General features: G+C 43.4%; 1 protein-coding gene across 1 annotated transcript; it reads right to left on the bottom strand.

Moving 5' to 3' along the window:
* Window positions 1–925: 925 nt before the first annotated feature.
* On the bottom strand, window positions 926–20,297 carry TXN (thioredoxin). Its single transcript, XM_082843085.1, has 5 exons — window positions 20,184–20,297; window positions 9,709–9,813; window positions 9,206–9,265; window positions 1,680–1,745; window positions 926–1,189 (listed from the first exon to the last, which is right to left on the bottom strand). The coding sequence occupies exons 1-5, from the start codon at window positions 20,205–20,207 to the stop codon at window positions 1,127–1,129; spliced, it is 318 nt and encodes a 105-aa protein (XP_082699211.1). The 5' UTR covers window positions 20,208–20,297; the 3' UTR covers window positions 926–1,126.
* Between the last annotated feature and the right edge of the window lie 4,493 nt (window positions 20,298–24,790).

Raw genomic sequence — 24,790 nt, 5'->3', positions numbered from 1 at the left:
TGAACGTTCATCTAAGTTCAGTATCCTGATTTTCAGATGAGGAAAGGAACCCAGCTAAGGGCCCCATCATTTTACCTAGTTATTACATTGTTACACTGAGCAGCAGTGTAATAGTTGAGCATGCACTCAGGCTCCAGACTCACTTGGTTTGAATCTCGTATCCTCCACTGACTAGTGTGATACTGGGGATATTACTTAACCTTTTTGCCTGTTTCCTCACTGGGAAGTGGGGATTGCAGTGCCTACTTCATAGGATTGTTGCAAAGATTAAATTAATAGAAGGATGGTGAGGAGCATATGATTTAATTCTGATTTTTTACTGTACAAATTTAAAAACTATTTCTGCAAGCATTCCTCCAGCCCTTTGGGTCTAGAACACAAGAAACAATGTTCTTTGAATGAAATTAACAGTAACGTCCACGCTCTTTACTGCTTAGGTTGGAACTTCTAGCATATAAAACCAGTTTATTAGATACTTGAGACAATCAAATTCCCACAGTAATGTTTGCGGGAACTCCCTTGTGAGCCACCTATGAAGAATTCCTAACAGATAATAGAACTCCTTTACCATTAGTAAAATTGGCACCTCACTGTAACCTTTGGGACAGGAATCTGAAACCAGAGATAAACAATTCCTTCATGGGCTAAACAATTCCTTCATGGGCAGACATCAATTTTGGTCATGAGGACCATTCAGAGAGCATAGGAGATCTGCTTGCTAGAACAAAAAATAATACTTTCTCTGTGCATAAGGTCAAAAATAATAACAGAATTTTAACATATTACTCTATTATCTGTGCATTGCCTCCAACAAGATTTTCCTAGAAGTACATGAAAAATCTTCAATCAATCATCAGTGGCCTACAAGGTTAAAAAAAAAAAAAAAGTGATCAAGAACATATGAAAATAACTAGGACATTAAATATCAAATGGCCAGTTTTCATTTATTTTGAAAACTATGCAAAGACACCAGACAGTTTTAAAAAGGGTACAGTTAATATTTTATTGTCACTTATCAGATGGCAGTTAGGTATATAGTCTTCATACTTGATCCTTCCTTTTTGTAAATAAAAAAAATTACAAGTTTTAAACAGCCAAAGGCTGGTCATGTCTTCAGAAAACATGATTAGATTAATTCATTAATGGTGGCTTCAAGTTTTTCCTTATTAGCTCCAGAAAATTCACCCACCTGTTGAGAGAATATTGAATTGCCATTAGATGTAGCATTGCATCCCTATTTTGTATATCAGATATGACCACAGAATGGGCCTGGGGAGGAGAGGAAGTTAAGTATAAGCTTATTTAAAATTTACATCCATGGATAACACCCAGTTCTTTAAAGTTAAAAACAAACAAAAACAAAAACCCCTCAAAAGTCAAGACTCAGTTTTTTTACACAAATACCTCTGAACAAAGATAAATGCACTGGGATATAAATATGAAGCGCCAATCCCAGGGATTAATCACCAAATCCCTGTGATTTTAGTTTTAGCAAAGATCAATTATCAATGAGATGTCACATTAGGTACTTAATGAAGAATGACATATTTAAATATTCTTAAAAGGAAAAAACAGGGATGTGCTTCCCAATGTAAAGGGTAAGTCACTTCAGTTTCTTCTTTTATATATCATGCTTTCCTATTACCCAGCTGGTTTTCTTCAAGGTCAGATGTACCTACCTTCTGTCCCTTTTTAAAAAACTGGAAGGTTGGCATGCATTTGACTTCACACTCTGAAGCAACATCCTGGGGGGGGGAAGGGAGGTGTAGAAAGAAGATAAAAATAAGACCATGAGGAGTGCTGAGCTCTGGTACCTGTGATCTAAAACCAGATTCTTTTTCCTGTTATGTACCCAGAACTCAGCGCCAATTTTTATATGCTTAAACAAGGACTACAATGGCAGCACAAAAGCCAAATTGGTTATATTCTCAATTAAAATTCTAATTAATACGTACTCTCATCTTTGAGAGATACCAGAATCAGATACTATACAGTGACTCAAATTGTTTAATCGAATTATTCCCAGTTGTACTGGAGTGAGGTACATAGATGATGATCATAAAGGCGAAAGTTTAGAGTTAGGGAGAGGAACAACTTATTTACAAAGGACTTGTTCAAGAATAAAGTCATGGTGACTTTATTGGTGGACAGCTCCACACTGGTTTTTCTGTTATTGTTTTATAACCCCTACCTCTCAACACCTTGTTCACACCAGGTTTGGCGGGGGGAATGCCACGAAAAGGGTTTGGTTTGGACAAGAGTTTCAAGGGAACAGGTACATTAGGGATCAAATACATCAGCTTGGCAGTGCAAAGAGGATCAGGAGAGAAGTGAAGAAAGAACCACACAGCCCTAAGCTGTGGAGGACACCAACCACGGAGGCAGAACTCTGAGAAGCAGACCACGGAGACCAAAGAACTTTCACAGGAAAGGAAGGAAGGTCAGCTAAAAACACCGTGGTGACTTCCAGTTGGGGATTCAGGAGTAAGGGGCATGGGAATTAAAAACGGAGTGGTCCTAGGACTTCCCTGGCAGTCCAGTGGTTAAGACTTCGAGCTTCCACTGCAGGGAGCGTGGGTTCGATCCCTGGTTGGGGAACTAAGATCCCATATGCCAGGCTGCATGCACCCCCCCCTCAAAAAAAAGGAGCGGTTCCTAGATTGAGCCACCAGTCAATGGTAGCACACCAGCCTAACTTCACCTGTTCCTCTGACGGGCAGAAAAGTGTGGTTTTACGTCTTTATGAAATTGCACGTGTCCTGTTGCCAGTTTGGGCAGGAAGGGTGGTGGACGCTGCTGTTTCCAGATAACCTTTACTTTTTCTTTAAATGCTGGGCAACAAGAAGCACAAGGGCAGTAATGGCGGCAATAAAACGGCTAGTATGTACTGAATGTCTACTATATTCCAGGCACTAAGTACTCACTGAAAGCAACAGTCATAAGGAAATTCCCAAGAACCTGTGATAAGACCATCCAAATGAAGATCATAACATTTTAATTGTACCAATTTACAATTCCAGAAATTCCCTTGTAGTCTGAGAATCCAGGATGGAAAATGGGGTGGAGAGCTGACAGGAAGACGATGAGCTGCACATGTCAAGGTTCTGGACCTTGAGGATGAGTAACTGGGAAACCAGAAGATGACAAGTTAGAAGGGTAGAAGGACTGGTTTAGCTAAAAGGTTGGAAACTGGTTGTCTAGGGGGCTGAAGCTGGTCTAGATATGTTACTTGGTTCATGTAAATGCTTAAAAAAAAAAATCTCTGAATTGCTTGAAGATTTGGAAACACTGGGCTGGCCCCTCCCAGCACTCGGAGAGCAGCAGTTTACTGCAGTCCCTTCCCTGTCTCTTCCTGACACTTGGAAGCCACCAGTTGGATACCATCTTTCATGCAAGCAGCTGGCGGAAGCCTCAAAAGAGGTGGGTGTTAGTTTTGTTTTTATAGTACCCACAGTGGAAGGGCTGTGGTCTGGAAAGTGTGAGCCACCCTTTCCGCCACTTCTAATCATAGAAACGTACAGGGGGTGCAACTGACCTGCATCACATATAAAAGCATGCAAAACAGGACCTGGAGATAAGTAAGGAAGAAGGAGTACAAGGACCTTGAGCTCACCTCCTCTCTCGAGCACACCAACATCACAACTCATTGTTAGACAACCATTGACAAAGACTGGAACCTATCAAAAAAGATACTCCACATCCAAAGACAATAGGACCTGGATACTGATCACAACCTCAGATGAAAACGCTAATCCCAAAGCCTTATCAGCAGAAAATACAGGGGCCCAATCAATGGAAATGATAGTCTAATTGCCGTTCTCAGATTCTGGATGCCTTATACCTCTCCTAGCCAGAGCTTAGCATTCCCGCATTGGTACAACTGCCTAACTTACAATAAAATAAGACAAAAAACTAGAAACAAGATAAATGCTCAGAAGTGGTGTCAATGCTTTGAGAAAGACTTGAAGTGTATTGTAAGTCATGTTCATAACGTTTTACGTCTTAAAATTGCAGTCAAGGGCTTCCCTGGTGGTGCAGTGGTTAAGAATCCACCTGCCAATGCAGGGGACATGGGTTCGAGCCCTGGTCCGGGAAGATCCCACATGCCATGGAGCAATTAAGCCCGTGCACCACAACTACTGAGCCTGTGCTCTAGATCCCGCACACCTAGAGCCCGTGCTCCGCAACAAGAGAAGCCACTGCAACGAGAAGCCCGCGCACCACAACGAAGAGTAGCCCCCGCTCGCTGTGACTAGAGAAAGCCCACGCGCAGCAACAAAGACCCAGCACAGCCCCCAAAAAAAAAAAAAAAAAATTGCAATCAAGTCTTTACATGGTAAATTTTTAAAGCATTAAGAATTCTCTCTCATTGGGTAAGAAAGTGATTTTTTTTTTAAAGGTGATGCAGGATTCTGTACCATAATTGACTCCACCACACTGGGCTTTTAGGTTACGCACATTCTTGTGAATAAATTCAGATGCGTCCCAGGGCAAAAAACCTTAAAGGTGCTCAGTTTAAGACGATCATTTTCAATTTTAATTATTTAGATAAGTATAATCTCACCTTTTTATGGTCCGAAAGCTGTCACTGTACGGATGGATCATTTTAACTCACCTGCTGGTCGATAATGTAAAAGGCTCCGATTTTGCCTAAGCATCTCTACACTATGGTTCAATCCCCACCCATGAAAGTAAGCATTGCTAAGGGAATGAAAATATTCACTTTAAAGGCTCTAGATACACATGATTAAACCACCTCCCAATTTGAATGTGTCAGTTTATCAGTATGTATCATGATTTCTGACATCCAGTTTAAGACTTTTCATGTAACAGGATCCATCTGCCCTTCCCTACGCCAGTCACTGAAAGCATGTGCTCTGTTGGATTTAGGAGACTCCAGTTCTGTGAGTGAACTGTTCAGGCCCATTTCTGCAATGGCCACAGAGAAAAACAGTTAATCAAATTCTTAAGAATATAAGAACTGGGGCAGTTAATGTGCTTGACAGTGTATCACTTCTATGTGTTCAGTATTTTCTAGAATTTATGTTTGGCTTTCTTCTAGATTGTATCTGGGGGTGAAGAATGAGGTAGAGATGCAATATCTTAACCCCAAATGGTTAACTGTTAATACATGGTTTAATGGATTCGATTCTACTTTTTTGGACTTTTTAGTCTTGTCCATGGATCTACATACCTACTCTGGTTACAAGACCACACGGTTTTAATTATTGCTGCTAATGTACTTTATGGGGCCTGCCCCTTCCCATCCTCTATGACTTCCCTCCTAATTAGTTTTTTAAAATACTTTCCAGGATTTTCCTGACTACATTATTTCAGAATGTCATGATCAATTTCCCAAAAATGTTGGATGAATCTAAGAGTACTAACTATTATTTTAATAATACTGAGTCAACATCCTGGAAGACAGTATATACCCATGTACTAAAATCTTTTAGGGACCTCAGTAAAGGTTAGTAGTTCTATAACTAATATTTGATCTCTACTGCCTCTGTTACTTTTTTTCTTTTGTTTTCTATTACTTGTTCTATGGACCAATTGGCCCACTCCTGTAGTGATTTGAAAGGCATGCACACTTAAAAATTAAGTAGTTACCTTTGAGGTTTTAAAAACATTCTTGATCTCAAGTTTATCACTTCCCTCATTTAAAAACAGAAAGCTAGCCACTCTCTAATGACAGACCCAGGTCCTGCCATTTTTTAAAAAATAAACAATCTGGAACTTGTGTAGTCCTATAAACACTGCCATAATCAGGATACAGAACTCTTCCCTCACTCCCATAAAACTTCCTCAGTAGCTTCTCTGTGGTCAAATACTCCCCCTTAGCCCCCACCCCCACTCTGTTCTCCATCCCTATAGTTTTAGCCCATCTCAGATTTTTATTAGTTTTTATTAGTAAGTGTAACGAGGCTACATTTTACCTTATTAACTTTTGTTTCATTGGTTTCTAGCTCAGCACTCTGTATAGCCAAAATAACTTTAAATCTGCTGCTGTCACCTGTTATTAACTCATTGCTGGCTGTTCTCATAACAGAAACACGTGGCATCCTAAAAGGTTGCAAAACTATCAGGCCTAAGTTACTTTGTTTCTTTTGAGCTTATAAGTATCATGCTCTGTAGAGTTGGGAGTAGAGTCTGCTGTTAAGGAAATAAGATCAGTCTATCAATTTCAAAAGTAGTATTCACACTTTGCTATGCATACAGAGTTGTTTTGTGTGTGTACCACATTATATGTCCATGCCTCCTAACTGTCCATTTGAATCTATTACACCTAAAAGCTCATCTCTTCCAGCCCAAGTGTTCAGAGATTTTTCTAGTAAAACTAGGTGTTGTTTGCCCCAAAGATACTATAAACATTATCTGTTCTGAGTCTGCATGGACAGGAATTATCTGCATAAAAAATATAAAAATAAATTCAGTCCTAAAATATTCCATCTATTTTAATGATATGACCTAATACTCAAAATAATGAATCGATGTCATTTTTATCCCTCATCTGATTCTTTTCGAGCCAAAATCAGGGGATGGTTTTATCTACAGCGTTCCAAAGCAACAAAAAGAAGATCCGCTCATGTAATCCATAAATTCCATGGGGGAAAAACAACTCATGGATTGATAATGAACTCTTTTGTTTGAATCACCTGCCTTGCTATCTCTGCTGAATGGCCAGGTAAGTAGGAACTGACAGACTATTGCTATGCGTATGGGGTGACCAAAGGGTTCTGGAATTCAATTTTTAATGCCGCAGAAAGTTGAGAAGGCTATTTAGATGGTGTAATAGTTGTCATTAAGAGTATTAAAAAAACCACACACACACACAGAATCATATGTTGCTCAAAGTGAAAGGTCCCCAACTTATGAGAAGGTCACTTCAAGGTCTCGAGGTCTACATACTTTTAGAGTGGTGATGAGGATGACAACCACGTCTGAAGGAGGGGCTGTCATATTGAAGTCTGGGCCTGCTCTGCACACCTACTTCCCAAAGGTTTTGGATTGGTCCTGGCCCCAGCACCATACAGGGGCCAAATCCACAGGCTCCGCCTCAATCGACCTTTTTGTTTTGTTTTGTTTTTTTGCGGTACGTGGGCCTCTCACTGTTGTGGCCTCTCCCGTTGCGGAGCACAGGCTCCGGACGCGCAGGCTCAGCGGCCATGGCTCACGGGCCCAGCCGCTCCGCGGCATGTGGGATCTTCCCGGACCGGGGCACGAACCCGCGTCCCCTACATCGGCAGGCGGACTCGCAACCACTGCGCCATCAGGGAAGCCCTCAATCGACCTTTTACCCTTCTGTGTTGCAGTCCCATTATCTGTTCAGGGGGGATGCTGATAAAAATAGTTCTCATGGTCACTGCCTGGATGAAATGATACAATGTAGGCAGAGGGCTTAGTGCAGCCTCTAGCATATGTTAGTATTTCCAAATAAAAATGTATTCACTTGCTGTCTGATAGGGTCAGTACCAGTTTCTTTAGTCCCTTCCAGGTGCCATTTTCACCTGGCTAAGGTGACGAGATTTAAAAAAATAAGTTAGGTTAAAATAGGGAGCAAGAGTTTTTTCACAAACACACACATGCTGTCTACTCTTACTTAAAACAAAAACCCAGGGCTTCCCTGGTGGCGCGGTGGTTGGGAGTCCGCCTGCCGATGCAGGGAATGCAGGTTCGTGCCCCGGTCCGGGAAGATCCCACGTGCCGCGGAGCGGCTGGGCCCGTGAGCCGTGGCCGCTGAGCCTGCGCGTCCGGAGCCTGTGCTCCGCAACGGGAGGGGCCGCAACAGCGAGAGGCCCGCGTACCGCAAAAAACGAAAACAAAAACCCAGGACGCATCAGAATAACTTTACTTGACAACCATACCAATTCATTCATTCTTCACCTACCACAGGTCAGACAGGTGTGCTGATAAAGAGGAAACAAAGGCGAATAAGGCAGGGTCCCTGATCCCAAGAAACTGACAGACTAATGAAGGACAGACACAAAGATCATTATAGTAATAGCTAAGCTTACTGAATGCTTATCACGCGCCAGGCACTGCTCTAAGCACTTCACAGGTCTTATCTCACACGATCCTGACAAGTGCCTTCCGACGCTGGAGTAACGCTGCCATTTAACAGAGGCGCAACCTGCGGCGCAGAACAGGTAACTTCACCCAGCCCACGGCGCTAAGAAGGGACACAATCCTCCCACTGGACAACCATCAATCCACGAGAAGGAGGGGCAGAGGACACCAGGGGGACACGGAGGAAGGGAACCAACCTAGGCTGGGCAGAAACGGGAGTAACTATAGAGGAGAATTCCTGGAGAGCATGTGAAGCTTAAGTCAAGGAGCTTGTCCGGCAAGAAAGAAAGATGAGAAGTGTGCTGGGAATAAGCGATGTGGTACTGGGAGGTGCCCACAGGCTTAGGAAACACTGCCATGCGTTTCCCCACCCCGGCCCCACCCTTCTTATAGACCCTTCTGGACCTCTTGCAGGAGTTCCATGTTTGCTCAATGAATAATCAACCTTACAGGGCTGGTGGGGGCAGGTATTAAGATCTGGTCAGGGAAGAACCAAGGTTCAAGGGATACGAGAATGAGCCTGAAGCAGACGTCACTGGGCCAGGACTGGAAGCCAGGTCGAGCACCTTTGTTGCCACTTCATACCCTAACCCACTCCTGCCCTGCTGGGGCTAAGCAAACCTGCCCACACACGTTTAAATCCCTGCTCTGCTACTTACTAACTGTAACTCCACGGTCAACCTGGGCATGATGACAGGACAAAGGATTAAATGAATCCATACTTGTTACGCACAAAGAACAGTGCGCCTGGTCCCAAGTGCTAAACGAGCATTTGTTAACTTAAACCAATCTTGAAATGTTCCCCCCAATTCTTCTCTCAGCTCTCTAATCAGGCATCTTGGTGTCTGGTCTCTTCAATTTCTGTTTGTCGAGCATCTCAGAATGTTAGGTAGATTACTTGGGCTTTTAGAATGACAGGTGACTAGTAAAGATGGGTAACAGATGCCTTAACCATTTTATTTTAGGATGTGATGTACTTAGCTCCTGACATCTAGGATTAAGCTCATAATTGGCACAATTACCTGTTCTTCTGAAATAAACTTTTTAACTAGGGTTGTAATTCTAGTGTTTTACTTATTTATGAGAACAACCAATGCAAAAAGCTCAACATTATTCCAAATTTCCAGCCACATACCTGACAGTCATCCACGTCTACTTCGAGGAACACTACGTTGGAATACTTTTCCGAGAGAGACTAGAAAATTAGAAAAAAAATCCACAAAGATTTAGCAGTGGGTAATGGCAGCCAACACACTGAAGCTTCTTAAATGGAAACTTAAAAGTAGGGACTAAAGATCCCAATATTTAGGGACAGGTAAGCATAAAAGACATTTTCCCTGAATCAAATTCTCCTTGGTATAAAATAATTTGAAACATCAACTCTGATTCCTGAACTTCAAATAGGGCCCATGTTTCACTGTGAAGAAAAACAAAACCACTTAAGCCAACCAAATTAACTTCTGAAAGTAGTCTTCAATAGGCTGGATGTGTCAAACCTAAACTGTTATGCTATGATTTTTAGACCAAAGACCCGACAACAACAAAACCTCTAACTGTCCTTCTTTCCTAGCTTTGTGACCACCAACCCCAGACACACAAATAGTTTACAAAAGCAGAAGTGGGCTAATAAATACTTACATGAAAGAAAGGCTTGATCATTTTGCAAGGCCCACACCACGTGGCTGAGAAGTCGACTACTACGAGTTTCTCTCCCGCACTGTTCAAGGCTTCCTGAAAAGCATACTAAGGGAAAGAGAAAAGCAGATGTTAAGTTACGTTTATTTCCAAAAGCCCTGATAAAATGCGACACAAAACACAATTTGGAGGTCCTGCTTTCAGGGCCTATTTTTTTTAATAAAAAAAGGAAAACAAAGCAAATAAACTGTTTGAGGAAATCCTACTGTGGTGTAATGTTATTTGATAAGATGAAACAAGTAGGATGTATACAGTGTATCAATATTCATGTCTTCATAAATATAAAGAATTGGTTAATCCACATCCAAACTAAGTAAATAAAAGGAAAATAAAGACATTGTATTACAAATGTTTCCCCATCTGGACTTCCCTGGTGGCGCAGTGGTTAAGAATCCACCTGCCAATGCAGGGGACACGGTTTCGAGCCCTGGTCTGGGAAGATCCCACATGCTGTGGAGCAACTAAGCCTGTGCACCACAACTACTGAGCCTGCATGCCACAACTACTGAAGCCCATGTGCCCAGAGCCCATGCTCTGCAACAAGAGAAGCCACCGCAATGAGAAGCCCGCACACCGCAATGAAGAGTGGCCCCCGCTCGCCACAACTAGAGAAAGCCGGCGAGCAGCAACAAAGACACAACGCAGCCAAAAAAATATAAATACATAAAATAAATTTATAAAAAAAAGTTTCCACATCAAATCTAGGGATAATATATGGTAGACATTCACTAAATGCTCATTGATCCAAGGAATCACACTTCAATTGAATAAGTCACAAAGGCATAGACTCTTGCAACTAAAACACCACAAGTTATTTTAAAAACTAAAACTTTTTGATTAAGCTAATATTGTCTATGGTAGAACATCCAAAAGGTAAAAAAAATAAATATCAAGGAAAAGAACCTTCTCCACACCCTTACACCCACTGTTGACATTAAGCATATGTCCTTATACTCTTTTTAGTGGAGTTTCCAGAATTGAGATCATACATACTATCGTTGATTTCTGCCTTCATTGTTGACCAAATGAAAGTTTTAGTCCCTTGTGAAGGGAATTGTCTTTGTTATTTTTCGTAAGCCATGCTTGTTGAATAAAATTCCACCAGTAGAAATGATCAAGAAATCCCTTACCACCAGCCTCCCTGAATAATTTACCAATGGTTTTGATACTGTAACCCTAGCAACCTAACCTTCTAGTTAACAAGGGACGACTCTTTTTTAACCACAGTCAGCTGGTGCTGACCAAAACCAAGGCCATGAAGAGAAATCAAAACACAAACATCTATATCTGAAGTCTCGGTTTTCTTCACGGGGGCGGGGGGGGGGGGGAAATGCCAGTCACATTGGTTTAATTAAAAACCAACACCACGCCCCCCCCCCTCCTCTGAAAGCTAAGAATCACATCAGATTTGGTCCAAGTAAAGAAGAAAGTAAATAATGCACCGTTAACCAAAAAAAACTAAAGTGAATTCCTCTGAAGTTACTGCTCTAGATTTCTAATTTCTGCCTCATGTTTATTGGGGAAAACAATTCACAAATGGTGTTTCCTGGAATGGGTAGGTCATGACTTCTGTACCCAGTTCAGTTATGCAGGTACAAACCTGCATACAAATAAACACACCACACCTTTGGGCGTGGGGAGGTGCGTGCGTGCGTGCGTGCGTGTGTGTGTGTGTGTGTGTGTGTGTGTGCGCACGCGTGTGTGTGTGTGTGTGTGTAGTGGAGGTGGCACACAGAGAGTAAGAAGTACAGAAATTGTTTTCCCAAACCATCACCGATTTTTTCCAGATGAATTTCCTTCAAAGCCTTCCCTAATGTGATTTTTTTAGGTCAAACCAGCCATTCTTTACTGCAAGATCCAGGTAAGACAGGGAAATAAAGATTGACAACGTCTGGTCAGATGAATCCATGGTTTTGTAAACACGGTTGGCCCTCAGTAAATACAGGCGAGGTTACTCTCAACCTAGAATATTTTTCAGCAATAACTTTTGGCTTCACTGAACATGAGTCACAGAGCCAGGTACATGTAGGACTTCATGACAAGTTCTATTCTCTGGATACTAAAGTTTGCCTAAAACAGACATCAGTGTGAAAATGATTCAATACTATCTGACTAAGAAGCAAACCATAATTTCTAGCTCCCAGAAACTACCAGTGAGGATTGATAAAGGTCCCCATCACTAACACAAACATTCTGAAAACAAAACAATGTATTTGGGGCAGATAAATAAGAGCAGCACCTAGCATCTCTTTTCCTAAACACACCATTCCAAAGGTGATCAACAGGCATAAGAGTGGTTTGTAAAAAAGCATTCAGCAAAGTGCCTGTGTGTTGAAGTTGGGAGTTCAAGAAAAGGCAGCAGGGATGTCCCTGGTGGCGCAGTGGTTACGAATCTGCCTGCCCATGTAGGGTACATGGGTTCAAGCCCTGGTCCGGGAAAATCCCACGTGCCGAGGAGCAAATAAGCCCGCGCGCCACAACTACTGAGCTTGCACTCTAGAGCCCGTGAGCCACAACTACAGAGCCCGAGTGCCACAACTACTGAAGCCTGCGCGCCTAGAGCCCGTGCTCCGCAACAAGAGAAGCCACTGCAATGAGAAGCCCATGCACTGCAACGAAGAGTAGCCACTGCTCAACACAACTAGAGAAAGCCTGCGCACAGCAACAAAGACCCAAGAGACAAAACTAATAAATAAATTAAAAATATGTATATATAAAATGAGTAACAATCCTGCAGCCTGTGGAACAAAAACCACATTCACAGAAAGACAGACAAAATGAAAAGGCAGAGGGCTATGCACCATATGAAGGAACAAGATAACACCCCAGAAAAACAACTAAATGAAGTGGAGATAGGCAACCTTCCAGAAAAAGAATTCAGAATGATGATAGTGAAGATGATCCAGGACCTTGGAAAAAGAATGGAGGCAAAGATTGAGAAGATGCAAGAAATGTTTAACAAAGATCTACACAAATTAAAGAACAAACAAACAGAGATGAACAAGACAATAACTGAAAAGAAAACTACACTAGAAGGAGTCAACAGCAGAATAACTGAGGCGGAAAAACGAATAAGTGATCTGAAAGAGAGAATGGTGGAATTCACTGCTGCAGAACAGAATAAAGAAAAAAAGAATGAAAAGAAATGAAGACAGCCTAAGAGACCTCTGGGACAACATTAATCGCAACAACATTCACATTATAGGGGTCCCAGAAGGAGATGAGAGAGAGAAAGGAGCAGAGAAAATATTTGAAGAGATTATAGTCAAAAACTTCCCTAACATGGGAAAGGAAATAGCCACCCAAGCCCAGGAAGCGCAGCAAGTCCCATACAGGATAAACCCAAGGAGAAACATGCCGAGACACATAGTAATCAAATGGGCAAAAATTAAAGACAAAGAAAACTTATTGAAAGCAGCAAGGGAAAAACGATAAATAACATACAAGGGCACTCCCATAAGGTTAACAGCTGATTTCTCAGCAGAAACTCTACAAGCCAGAAGGGAGTGGCATGATATACTTAGATGAAAGGGAAGAACCTACAACCAAGATTACTCTACCCAGCAAGGATCTCATTCAGATTCTATGGAGAAATCAAAAGCTTTACAGACAAGCAAAAGCTAAGAGAATTCAGCACCACCAAACCAGCTCTACAACAAATGCTAAAGGAACTTCTCTAAGTGGGAAACACAGGAGAAGAAAAGGACCTACAAAAACAAACCCAAAACAATTAAGAAAATGGTCACAGGAACATATACATCAATAATTACCTTAAACGTGAATGGATTAAATGCTCCAACCAAAAGACATAGGCTTGCTGAATGGATACAAAAACAAGACCCATATATATGCTGTCTACAAGAGACCCACTTCAGACCTAGGGACACATACAGAGACTGAAAGTGAGGGGATGGAAAAAGATATTCCATGCAAATGGAAATCAAAAGAAAGCTGGAGTAGCTATACTCATATCAGATAAAATAGACTTTAAAGTAAGGAATGTTACAAGAGACAAGGAAGGACACTACATAATGATCAAGGGATCAATCCAAAAAGAAGATATAAAAATTACAAATATATATGCACCCAACATAGGGGCACCTCAATACATAAGGCAACTGCTAACAGCCATAAAAGGGGAAATCAACATTAACACAGTAATAGTAGGGGACTTTAACACCTCACTTACACCAATGGACTCATCATCCAAAACGAAAATAAATAAGGAAACAGAAGCTTTAAATGACACAATAGACCAGATAGATTTAACTGATATTTATAGGACATTCCATCCAAAAACAGATTACACTTTTTTCTCAAGTGCGCATGGAACATTCTCCAGGATAGATCACACCTTGGGTCACAAATCAAGCCTCAGTAAATTTAAGAAAACTGAAATCATATCAAGCATCTTTGCTGACCACAACACTATGAGATTAGAAATGAATTACAGGGGATAAAAACACAAACACATGGAGGCTAAACACGTTACTAAATAACCAAGAGATCACTGAAGAAATCAAAGAGGAAATTAAAAAATACCTAGAGACAAATGACAATGAAAACACGATCCAACCTATGGGATGCAGCAACAGCAGTTCTAAGAGGGAAGTTTATAGCTATACAAGCCTACCTAAAGAAACAAGAAAAATCTCAAACAATCTAACCTTACACCTGAAGGAACTAGAGAAAGAAGAACAAACAAAACCCAAAGTCAGCAGAAGGAAAGAAATCATAAAGATCAGAGCAGAAATAAATGAAATAGAAACAAAGAAAACAATAGCAAGGATCAATAAAACTAAAAGCTGGTTCTTTGAGAAGATAAGCAAAATTGACAAACCATTAGCCAGACTCATCAAGAAAAAGAGGGAGAGGACTCAAATCAATAAAATTAGAAACGGAAAAGGAGAAGTTACAACAGACACCGCAGAAATACAAAGCATCCTAAGAGACTACCACAAGCAACTCTATGCCAATAAAATGGCCAACCTGCAAGAAATGGACAAATTCTTAGAAAGGTATAACCTTCCAAGACTGAACCAGGAAGATACAGAAAATATGAACAAACCAATCACAAGTAATGAAATTGAAACTGTGATTAAAAATCTTCCAACAAACAAAAGTCCAAGACCAGATGGCTTCACGGGTGAATTCTATCAAACATTTAGAGAAGAGCTAACACCCATCCTTCTCAAACTCTTCCAAAAATTGCAGAGGAAGGAACAAACACTCCCAAACTCATTCTATGAGGCCATCATCACCCTGATACCGAAACCAGACAAAGATACTACCAAAAAAGAAAATTACAGACCAATATCACTGATGAATATAGATGCAAAAATCCTCAACAAAATACTAGCAAACAGAATCCAACAACACATTAAAAGGATCATACACCATGATCAAGTGAGATTTATCCCAGGGATGCAAGGATTCTTCAATATATGTAAATCAATCAATTCGATACACCATATTAACAAATTGAAGAAGAAAAACCATATGATCATCTCAATAGATGCAGAAAAAGCTTTTGACAAAATTCAACACCCATTTATGATAAAAACTCTCCAGAAAGTGGGCATAGAGGGAACCTACCTCAACATAATAAAGGCCATATACGACAAACCCACAGCAAAACATTATTCTCAATGGTGTAAAACTGAAGACATTTCCTCTAAGATCAGGAACAACACAAGGATGTCCACTCTCACCACTATTATTCAACATAGTTTTGGAAGTTTTAGCCACAGCAGTCAGAGAAGAAAAAGAAATAAAAGGAATACAAATTGGAAAAGAAGAAGTAAAACTGTCACTATTTGCAGATGACATGGTACTATATAGAGAGAGAATTCTAAAAATGCCACCAGAAAACTACTAGAGCTAATCAATGAATTTGGTAAAGTTGCAGGATACAAAATTAATGCACAGAAATCCCTTGCATTCCTATACACTAATGATGAAAAATCTAAAAGAGAAATTAAGGAAACACTCCCATTTACCATAGCAACAAAAAGAATAAAATACCTAGGAATAAACCTATCTAAGGAGACAAAAGACCTGTATGCAGAAAACTATAAGACACTGATGAAAGAAATTAAAGATGATACCAAGAGATGGAGAGATATACCATGTTCTTGGATTGGACGAATCAACATTGTGAAAATGACGATACTGCCCAGAGCAATCTACAGATTGAATGCAATCCCTATCAAATTACCAATGGCATTTTTTACGGAACTAGAACAAAAAATCTTAAAATTTGTATGGAGACACAGAAGACCCCGAATAGCCAAAGCAGTCTTGAGGGAAAAGAACGGAGCTGAAGGAATCAGACTCCTGACTTCAGACTATACTACAAAGCTACAGTAATCAAGACAATATGGTACTGACATAAAAACAGGAACATAGATCAATGGAACAAGACAGAAAGCTCAGAGATAAACCCATGCACCTATGGTCAACTAATCTATGACAAAGGAGGCAAGGATATACAATGGAGAAAAGACAGTCTCTTCAATAAGTGGTGCTGGGAAAACTGGACAGCTACATGTAAAAGAAAGAAATTAGAACACTCCCTACACCATACACAAAAATAAACTCAAAATGGATTCGAGACCTAAATCTAAGACTGGATACTATAAAACTCTTAAGAGGAAAACATAGGAAGAACACTCTTTGACATAAATCACAGCAAGATGTTTTTTGATCCACCTCCTAGAGTAATGGGAATAAAAACAAAAATCAACAAATGGGACCTAATGAAACTTAAAAGCTTTTGCACAGCAAAGGAAACCATAAACAAGACGAAAAGACAACCCTCAGAATGGGAGAAAGTATTTGCAAACGAATCAATGGACAAAGGATTAATCTCCAAAATATATAAACAGCTCATGCAGCTCAATATTAAAGAAACAAACAACCCAATCCAAAAATGGGCAAAAGACGTAAACAGACATTTCTCCAAAGAAGATACACAGATGGCCAAGAAGCACATAAAAAGCTGCTCAACATCACTAATTATTAGAGAAATGCAAATCAAAACTACAATGAGGTATCACCTCACACCAGTTAGAATGGGCATCATCAGAAAATCTACAAACAACAAATGCTGGAGAGGGTGTGGAGAAAAGGGAACCCCTTGCACAGTTGGTGGGAATGTAAACTGACACAGCCACTATGGAGAACAGTATGGAGGTTCCTAAGAAACTAAAAATAGAATTACCATAGGATCCAGCAATCCCACTACTGGGCATATACCCAGAGAAAACCATAATTCAAAAAGACACATGCACCCCAATGTTCATTGCAGCACTATTTACAACAGCCAGGTCATGGAAGCGACCTAAATGCCCATCGAAATTGAGTCATTTGCTGAGACATGGATGGATCTAGAGACTGTCATACAGAGTGAAGTAAGTCAGAAAGAGAAAAACAAAAACATTAACGCATGTATGTGGAACCTAGAAAAATGGTACAGATGAACCGGTCTGCAGGGCAGAAGTTGAGACACAGATGTAGGGAACAAATGTATGGACACCAAGGGGGGGAAACCGCAGGGGGATGGGGATTGTGGTGTGCTGAATTGGGCGATTGGGATTGACATGTACACACTGTTGTGTATAAAACTGATGACTAATAAGAACCTGTTGGGGCTTCCCGGGTGGCGCAGTGGTTGAGCGTCCGCCTGCTGATGCAGGGGACACAGGTTTGTGCCCCAGTCCGGGAGGATCTCACGTGCCGCAGAGCGGCTGGGCCCGTGAGCCATGGCCGCTGGGCCTGTGTGTCCGGAGTCCGTGCTCTGCAATGGGAGAGTCCACGGCAGTGAGAGGCCCGCATACCGCAAAAAAAAAAAAAAAAAAAAAAAAAGAACCTGCTGTATAAAAAAAATAAAATTAAATCTAAAAAATTTTAAAAAATGAATAAAATACTATTAGAAAAAAAGAAGAAAAGAAATGGCAGTGGCCATTCTTCAAAAAACTTGATTTCTTCCTCCTCACTTTTATAGTCCATTAACACACTTGGAGCGGAAATGGATCCCAGTGGCTCTAAACTACCAAAACCTCAGAGTTGTCTTGGATGGCCCACGGCACAAAGTCCATCAGGATGAAAAGCTAAAGTGTACTCAAAATTTACAAGAAACATTAGCTTAGCTTTTGATTGACTCTGGATCATAGTTTTGAACATCAACTAATTATCAGGGACTTTGGGCCCCAGGCCATAGTGCTTTTCTGGGTAATGAATTTACTGTCACCCTTGTACCTCTTGGTATTGATGAGGGGAGGAGGGTGCCACAATTACGAGAACTAAAATAGGGAAAGACCGAAATGTGCTCCAGGAACCAATTTTCTGCTTGTAGTGTTTGGATTCTGAAACAGTTCATATAGACCAAAGATTTCTCACCCCTTTCATAGGTTTTCAGATGTTCTACTGATGAGGTCACCAGACTCTGCAGAAGACCATCCGCTCCTCCCCTCATAGACTGTTGTTTGTCACTCAGTAGACACTGAATAAAAATATGTGGAAAAAACTCAATATTAAGGCTCTCTCTTTTCTCCTTTTTTTAAATAAATTTATTTATTTTTGGCTGCATTGGGTCTTCGTTGCTGCACATGGGCTTCTCTCTAGTTGCAGCGAGCGGGGGCTCCTCTTCGTTGTGGTGCACAGGCTTCTCACTGCGGTGGCTTCTCGTTGCAGAGCATGGGCTCTAGGCGTGCTGGCTTCAGTAGTTGTGGCATGCGGGCTCAGTAGTTGTGGCGCACAGGCTTAGTTGCTCTGTGGCATGTGGGATCTTCTCGGACCAGGGCTCGAACCCATGTCTCCTGCACTGGCAGGCGGATTCTCAACCACTGCCCCACCAGGGAAGCCCAAGGCACTCTCTTTTCAACCAATGAAAAGGTTGTTAATAAGTCATAAAAGGTTCACATCCCTTGACCCTGCACTCAAGACCCTAACCTGAGGAAACAGCCTGAACTCTGTATAAAGCCTTATGAACAGAAACATTCACTGAAGCGTGGAAAACTGCCCAAATGTCCAGCAATGTCTTCAGATATTGAAATGATCGCAAAAAGCTTCTAATTACACGGAAAGTGTTCAGGCTAAATTAGACGACAAACACACAGCTCGGAAATAAAAACAACCTCAACTATTTTGTGGTTGCGTCTAGGAAATAGAAGATCTCTCTTCCCAAACTTTCTACAACGATCTTTATGTTTTCTGGTTGTAAAAGGAACAAAAAGATAAGGAACCATTAACAGACAAACTTCCATTTCCAAAGCTAACCCCAGCACCTAAACCAGGTCGGGGCACTCGACCCGCCTTTCCCCTGCTTTACTGGGGTGGGCGGTATCGCAGGGTAAACGGTTTCGTCCCACTGTTTGAGCAACTTCAGTTTTCTCCCACTCAGTTTTGTGCCTCAGCATTTAACATCCACTCCTTGAGGGGCCACAGTACACCGGACACTGTTAGGCTCTGAGTTTTCCAAGCAGGAGGGTATTAAGTTTGCAATAACTCTCGACATGGAACACTTTTTGTCTTGGTCATTCCTAAAAGGACAGAACCGCCGTCTGGGTACCAGAAAGCCGACGAGCACACAACGGGGCGCGGCCGCTCTCAGGGGCACTCCTGGCTCTAGCGAAACCCACCGACCACGAAATTCACCGTGGGTGAATCACAGATGGGTAGGGCAGTGAAGGTCCCTGGGCCCAGCCTTGCGGACTGAGTCATCCCAAAGCCAGAGCTGCCGGAAACACGCCCTGCGCCGCAGGAGGAGGAGTCCCGAGGGCGCGGCCCGGACTTCACCTCATTGACGCCACCTGGGCCCCTAGGGCCGGACTTGTACAAGCGAAAGGGTTCGGGGGGTGTCTCCAGCCCGGAACCGCTCCCTTCGCGCGGATGCAACACGCGTCAGCTCTGCGGCCGAGCAGTGCTGGAAGCAGCCGGGGGTGTCCGGCCTAAATCCACTCCCCAGGGAGCTCACTGCACCCAGCGCGGGTGGATCACGCCGCTCTCCGGGGAGAGTGGCAGCCAGCAAGCCCCGGCTTTCTCCAAGGAGCCCTCCACCTCCTTACCCGGGCCCGTGTCCGGATACAAATGGGGGCCAAAGGCAGACTCCCTCCATCCTTCACCCAATCGCGGTTTCCCGGCTGGGGTGGGGAGGGGGCGGAGGCGCAATGGAGGACTCCAGGGCGCTCCCCACGCGCGTGCATCCCCCGGGCGCATAGGCTACCCGGACCTAGCCCTCCAGGGCACGCTCCACCGCCCCGGGAGCGCCCAGGCCCGGGCTCCTCGCAGTCCCCGGCCGAGTCGCCGCGTCCCCTTCCTCCGGGGATGCGAAGGGGCGGCCTGCCCACCTCCGGCCCACCGCCTACCCCACCTGCCGGGGCTGCGCGCCGCGCCCTGGCCGGCCCCGGAACGCTTACCTTGCTCTCAATCTGCTTCACCATCTTGGCTGCTGCTGTCTGACTAGCGACCTTACACCGGAATACACGGAAGCGGATCCAGGGCACCGGACGAAGCTTGGAGAGCGCGCAGCCCGCTTTCCCTTTATAGCAACGGTGGGCGGGGCGGGCGGGCGCGCGCGGCGTAAGTGTGGCGGGGGCGCGCCCGCTGGGGCCTCCCGGGCCCGCCTAGGCGTCTGGGCTACGCCCCGCCTCCCGGATGCGGCCGGACGGGGGCGGGACCGCCGGCAGGGTCGGGGCCGGAGGGGCAGGGCTGGGGCGGGGGCGGGCGCGGGGCGGAGCTCCTGGGAGTCCTCTGGGCTGGAGACCTTCGGCGCCTCCCACCTGTACCCCACCTGGGAGTGGGGATGCGTGACGTACAGGGCGCCTGCACTATGCATGGCGGGCGGAGGCCACCCAATGAGCTACAGGGTCACCTGGGAAGGGGCCAGCCAGGCCTTAATCGGACGCGCCCAGGCTCGAGAAGAGGCCACCTACGATTTCTCGGAAAGGCCCGTCGCACCCCTGCCCGCCAGCCCCGCGAACCCCACAAAATGCTGAGTAACGATCACCAGGAAGTGTTTCTGCTTGTGCACCTCCGCCTCCTTACCGGAGTTTATCGCGAAGGTTCTCTTCTCTTCCCTCCTTCCTGTTTTTTTCACTTTAACGGGGAACCTGCTGCTCCAGCGTGACACAGCATTTTAGTGCGGTAGTGACGGCCGGGAGGTGGCTGGGATCCTGCGAAGCAGACAGCTAATGCGGGTTGAAAGTCCCGCCAGAGTGACGCAGTTGTGACCCTGAGCAGGCGTTGACCTCCCGGTGCCTCAGTTTTCCTTTCTGTAAAATGAGAATCATGATGGTCCCTAACTCCTGGCGGTGGTGTTTTGAGGATTAAGTAAAGTGCTTAGGAGAGTGCTTGGCACATGGTAGGCACTCAAAAAGTAGTTATAATTAAAGCTGTTGTGAGCACTAATTAGTCGTGCTTGGTGTCATGTGTTGGCAGGACTGGGGATTGTGGAAGGCGATTGGGGATTGTTAGCTGGCATTGTGAAGCCAGGAGGGAAGCTGGGAGTGAAAATGGGCAAGTTGTTGAGCTGGAATGAGAGCCAGGAGGCTGGAAAGTAGTGGAATGCTGTTGGGGTAGGAGGGCGGAGCACGATTTTTCAGGTGGAGGCACTCTGGATGCAGCTCATCTAGGTGTGATTGGCTGGGATGGTGAAACTCCTCCCTGGCTTCCTTCTGTCTGCTCTTTTCAAACAGAGAGGAGGGAAGGAAAACAGGTTTTGAACCTCTTGTGCAAAGTTTCTACAAGGTTGAGGAACACAGTCCATGGGTAAGGATATAGACAAGGGACACATTCTAAAGACAGTCCTAGACAAAGGGAGGATGGGCTGGCTTGAATGCAGCAACCTTCCCGTAGAGAATAAGAATAGTGGGGCAGAGAAGAGGCCTGACGGGGTACCAGGAGCACAATACAAAATTTGCTTTGCTTCTGCTGTGTCTTCAGCCCAACTTACATCCCAGCTTCTGGGCCTATTAGTTGGTACATTTACATGGGAGATAACAATAAATATTTGAGCTGTAGGAAGTGGAGGTACAGATCTCCATTGGCCATCCAAACCACCCTCAGCTGACATCTCCTCTTCAAGGACCTTCCAAATGTCCAGGACCAATGTAGAGAGGGGATTATGGGGGATGCTACAATTACAGGGAACAGGGAACTGGCAGGCGAGCATGTGTTTTAAGAGCCTGGACTCTGCAATTAGATTCCCTGTCCTCATACCCACTCTACCACTTAGTGTCTGCGTAGCTCTAGACAAATCTAAACAGCCTTCCTATGCCTCAGTTTCCTCACCTATAAAATGGGGATAATAATACCCTGTGCTACTAGAAGGGTCAAGTGAGCTAAAATATATGTAAAGTGCTTAGAACCACACAGTAAGTGCTACATAAACTATGTTTACAGGCTATTAATAGGATGGTGACATTCCTCTGGAATGAGGGCAGAGGTGGAAGGGGAGACTGTAAAACAGGTGTCAAGGTCCTAAGTGAATTAAGTTATCAGGAAATTCGTGATGAACAGTGAGCTCGGTTACATGAATCTCAAAGGAAAAGGATTTTTTTCCCCCTCAGAGGGTGAAAGAAAAGTGGGCTAGACTTGGCCCTACCCAAAGAGGACAGTCCCCTGCTTACAGGGACATGGGAAACTCAAGTCCTTAGGATTTCAGTTGGGGCAAGGAGGTAACATCCTGTGGGGAGAGTGAGATGCAGGGGAATCGCTGGGACAGCCCAGGGGAGGGAGGATCTGTTTGTGCAGAAAGGTAGGGGTGAGAAGAGCGAGAGAGAGGGGGTGATATAAAGGCCTTTCTTTGGGGGGTTGGTTCTGTGTATTAGTCAGAACTCTCAGTTGTAAGGAGAAATTCCAGCTCAAACGGACTTAAACCAAAAAGAATTAGTAACTCATACAAGTAGGAACTCCAGGGGCCTAAAGCTGTCACAGGAGCACCATAGTTATTGTTTCATTCTCAGTGGGTTCTCCACCTAATGCAAGACTAGCCCCTCCAGGCTGAGGTCCCTACCATTTTAGTATCCCCAAAGAAAGGGCACTCTTCTCCCCTGCTCTAGTAAGTGTCCTGGAGGCTGACCTTCATTGACTTGAGTTGGGGGTAGAGGAGGGAATCAGCCTTGCTTGAACCATTTTTTCAATTAGGAGTGAGCAAATTCCAGGGGGTTACCAGAGAAAGGGGAAATGCATTTTGGACGGACTAAACGGTATTTCTATGTTGTCAAGAAAAGCAGAAATGAGGAGCTTGGGTGGTGAGCTTGCTTCAAGTTTCTGGGTCAGCTCAGTCTGAGGCTCCCTGAGGGACCGGAAAACTAGGTTTGCTGTCTTTGTTCAGGCTCGAATTTGAAGAAGATGCAGCTCTAGGGCTTCTGAGCAAGCTTCTCTCAGATCACCCATTTCTCTAAGTAGGAACCCTGACCGCCTCATTCAGCATAGCTGAAGGTATGTGATGATACCACAGACTCCTGGACCACACCCAGGATCACAGTCTTTTGAGGTATATCCCTGGACTCTACATTTTAAAGCAGCGTCCCAGGTGATTAGGTACACTAAGATTTGATAAACTTGGCCTTGGGATCTCCAAAGGGAGGCCAACAATTAGTGAAGCTTAAAGCTTGTCTAGCAAGAGAGTTGAGATGAAGACACAAAAGTGAACATGTAAGTGATATGAAATTGGGAGCTCAAAATACAATGGTAAAGAAGGAAAAGGAACAAATACAAGTGTCGAACAGTCATTCAGTGCCAGGCCTGGAGCTGGGTATATTGCATCATTCTTCTCAACATCCCCTAGGAGATAGATTTAATTCTTCCCATTCCACAGACAGAATGAAGGCGAGAACGTACCAGCACAGTTTGCTAGCCAGCCCATCTACATGTCTTGAATTTCCTCATGCCACCAGTGACAAATATCTAACATTCCTTATACTAATTTATGAACTCTAAGGATGTTGGAATAGCTTGCAGAAACTCCCCCTAGAACATCAGTTCCTATTTGGGTATTTTCAGATACTGATTTAAACACCCCAGGAGTAGACTCCTGATTAGGTACTTAAACTGTTAACTGTTTAGATTTTAAAAACTAATATACATATAAATACATTCCACAATTTCAATGCTAAGTATTTTAATGTAAACTTCAGTATAATAACCCCTGTGAGTAGCCTGCACACCACTGCTCTTTACATCCCTTCATCTGGTACAATCGCCCCCGCTCCCTGCCCTCTCAAACCCTTTCACTGTGTACCTTGCTGAAACTAGCTGGATTCAGCAGCACTGATATATTGTTAGCCTCTTCTCAGATGTTTCTTTTACCTTATCTGAAACTTCTGCTCTTCTCAAGTGTGGGCTCCACGTGCACCAGGGTCCAGGAAGTCAGGAAAACCCCTCCTCTTGCTGCTTCCAGATTCCTTCTCCTTTTCCAAGAAGCCCATGGATGGCTCTATTGAAAAAAAAAAAAAAAGGAAAGAAGGAAGAAACTTGACCCTCACCTCACACCATACAACAAAATAACTCAAAATTTACTATACAACTTCTAGAAGATGTTGGAAATAAATCTTTGCAAGCTTGGGGCAAATATTTCTTAGGCAGGACGCTGAAATCGCTAACTATAAAAGAAAAACCTAATAAATTTCACTTCATTAAAATTTGAAACCTCTCCTCTTTGAAAAACCATGTTAAACAGCTGGTAAAAACATGGCAATAACTGGAACACACACTTCTCAAAAGAAGGTATCTGAGTGACCAATAAGTATGCAAACAGAAAAATGCTCGACATCATTAGGCATCAGGGAATTTCAAAACCACAGTGAGATACCACTTTGTACCCACTAGACTGGTAAAATTAAAAAGACTGGTAACACCAAATGGTGAGATTGTAGATTAACTGGAAGTAATTTTGATACATTATTGATAGGAGTGTAAAACTGGAAAACAGTTTGGTAAACATACATTTAACATATGGTCCAGTAATTCCACTTCTAGATATTTACCCAAAGGAAATTAAAACACAAATCCACACAAAGAC

This window comes from Leucopleurus acutus (genome assembly GCF_964270905.1).
Source record: "Leucopleurus acutus genome assembly, chromosome: 7".
In the NCBI taxonomy this organism is placed as follows: Eukaryota; Metazoa; Chordata; class Mammalia; order Artiodactyla; family Delphinidae; genus Leucopleurus; species Leucopleurus acutus.
The sequence above is the reverse complement of the archived record's forward strand: the minus strand, read 5'-3'. Positions and strand labels throughout refer to the sequence as shown.

Coding starts and splice junctions, on each gene's coding strand:
- TXN (XM_082843085.1), bottom strand. CDS start 20,207: ATGGTGAAGCAGATTGAGAGCAAG. Junction 1,746..9,205: donor TAGACGTGGATGACTGTCAG/GTATGTGGCTGG, acceptor TCCCCCCCCCAG/GATGTTGCTTCAGAGTGTGA. Junction 1,190..1,679: donor TTTTTAAAAAGGGACAGAAG/GTAGGTACATCT, acceptor TTCTCTCAACAG/GTGGGTGAATTTTCTGGAGC.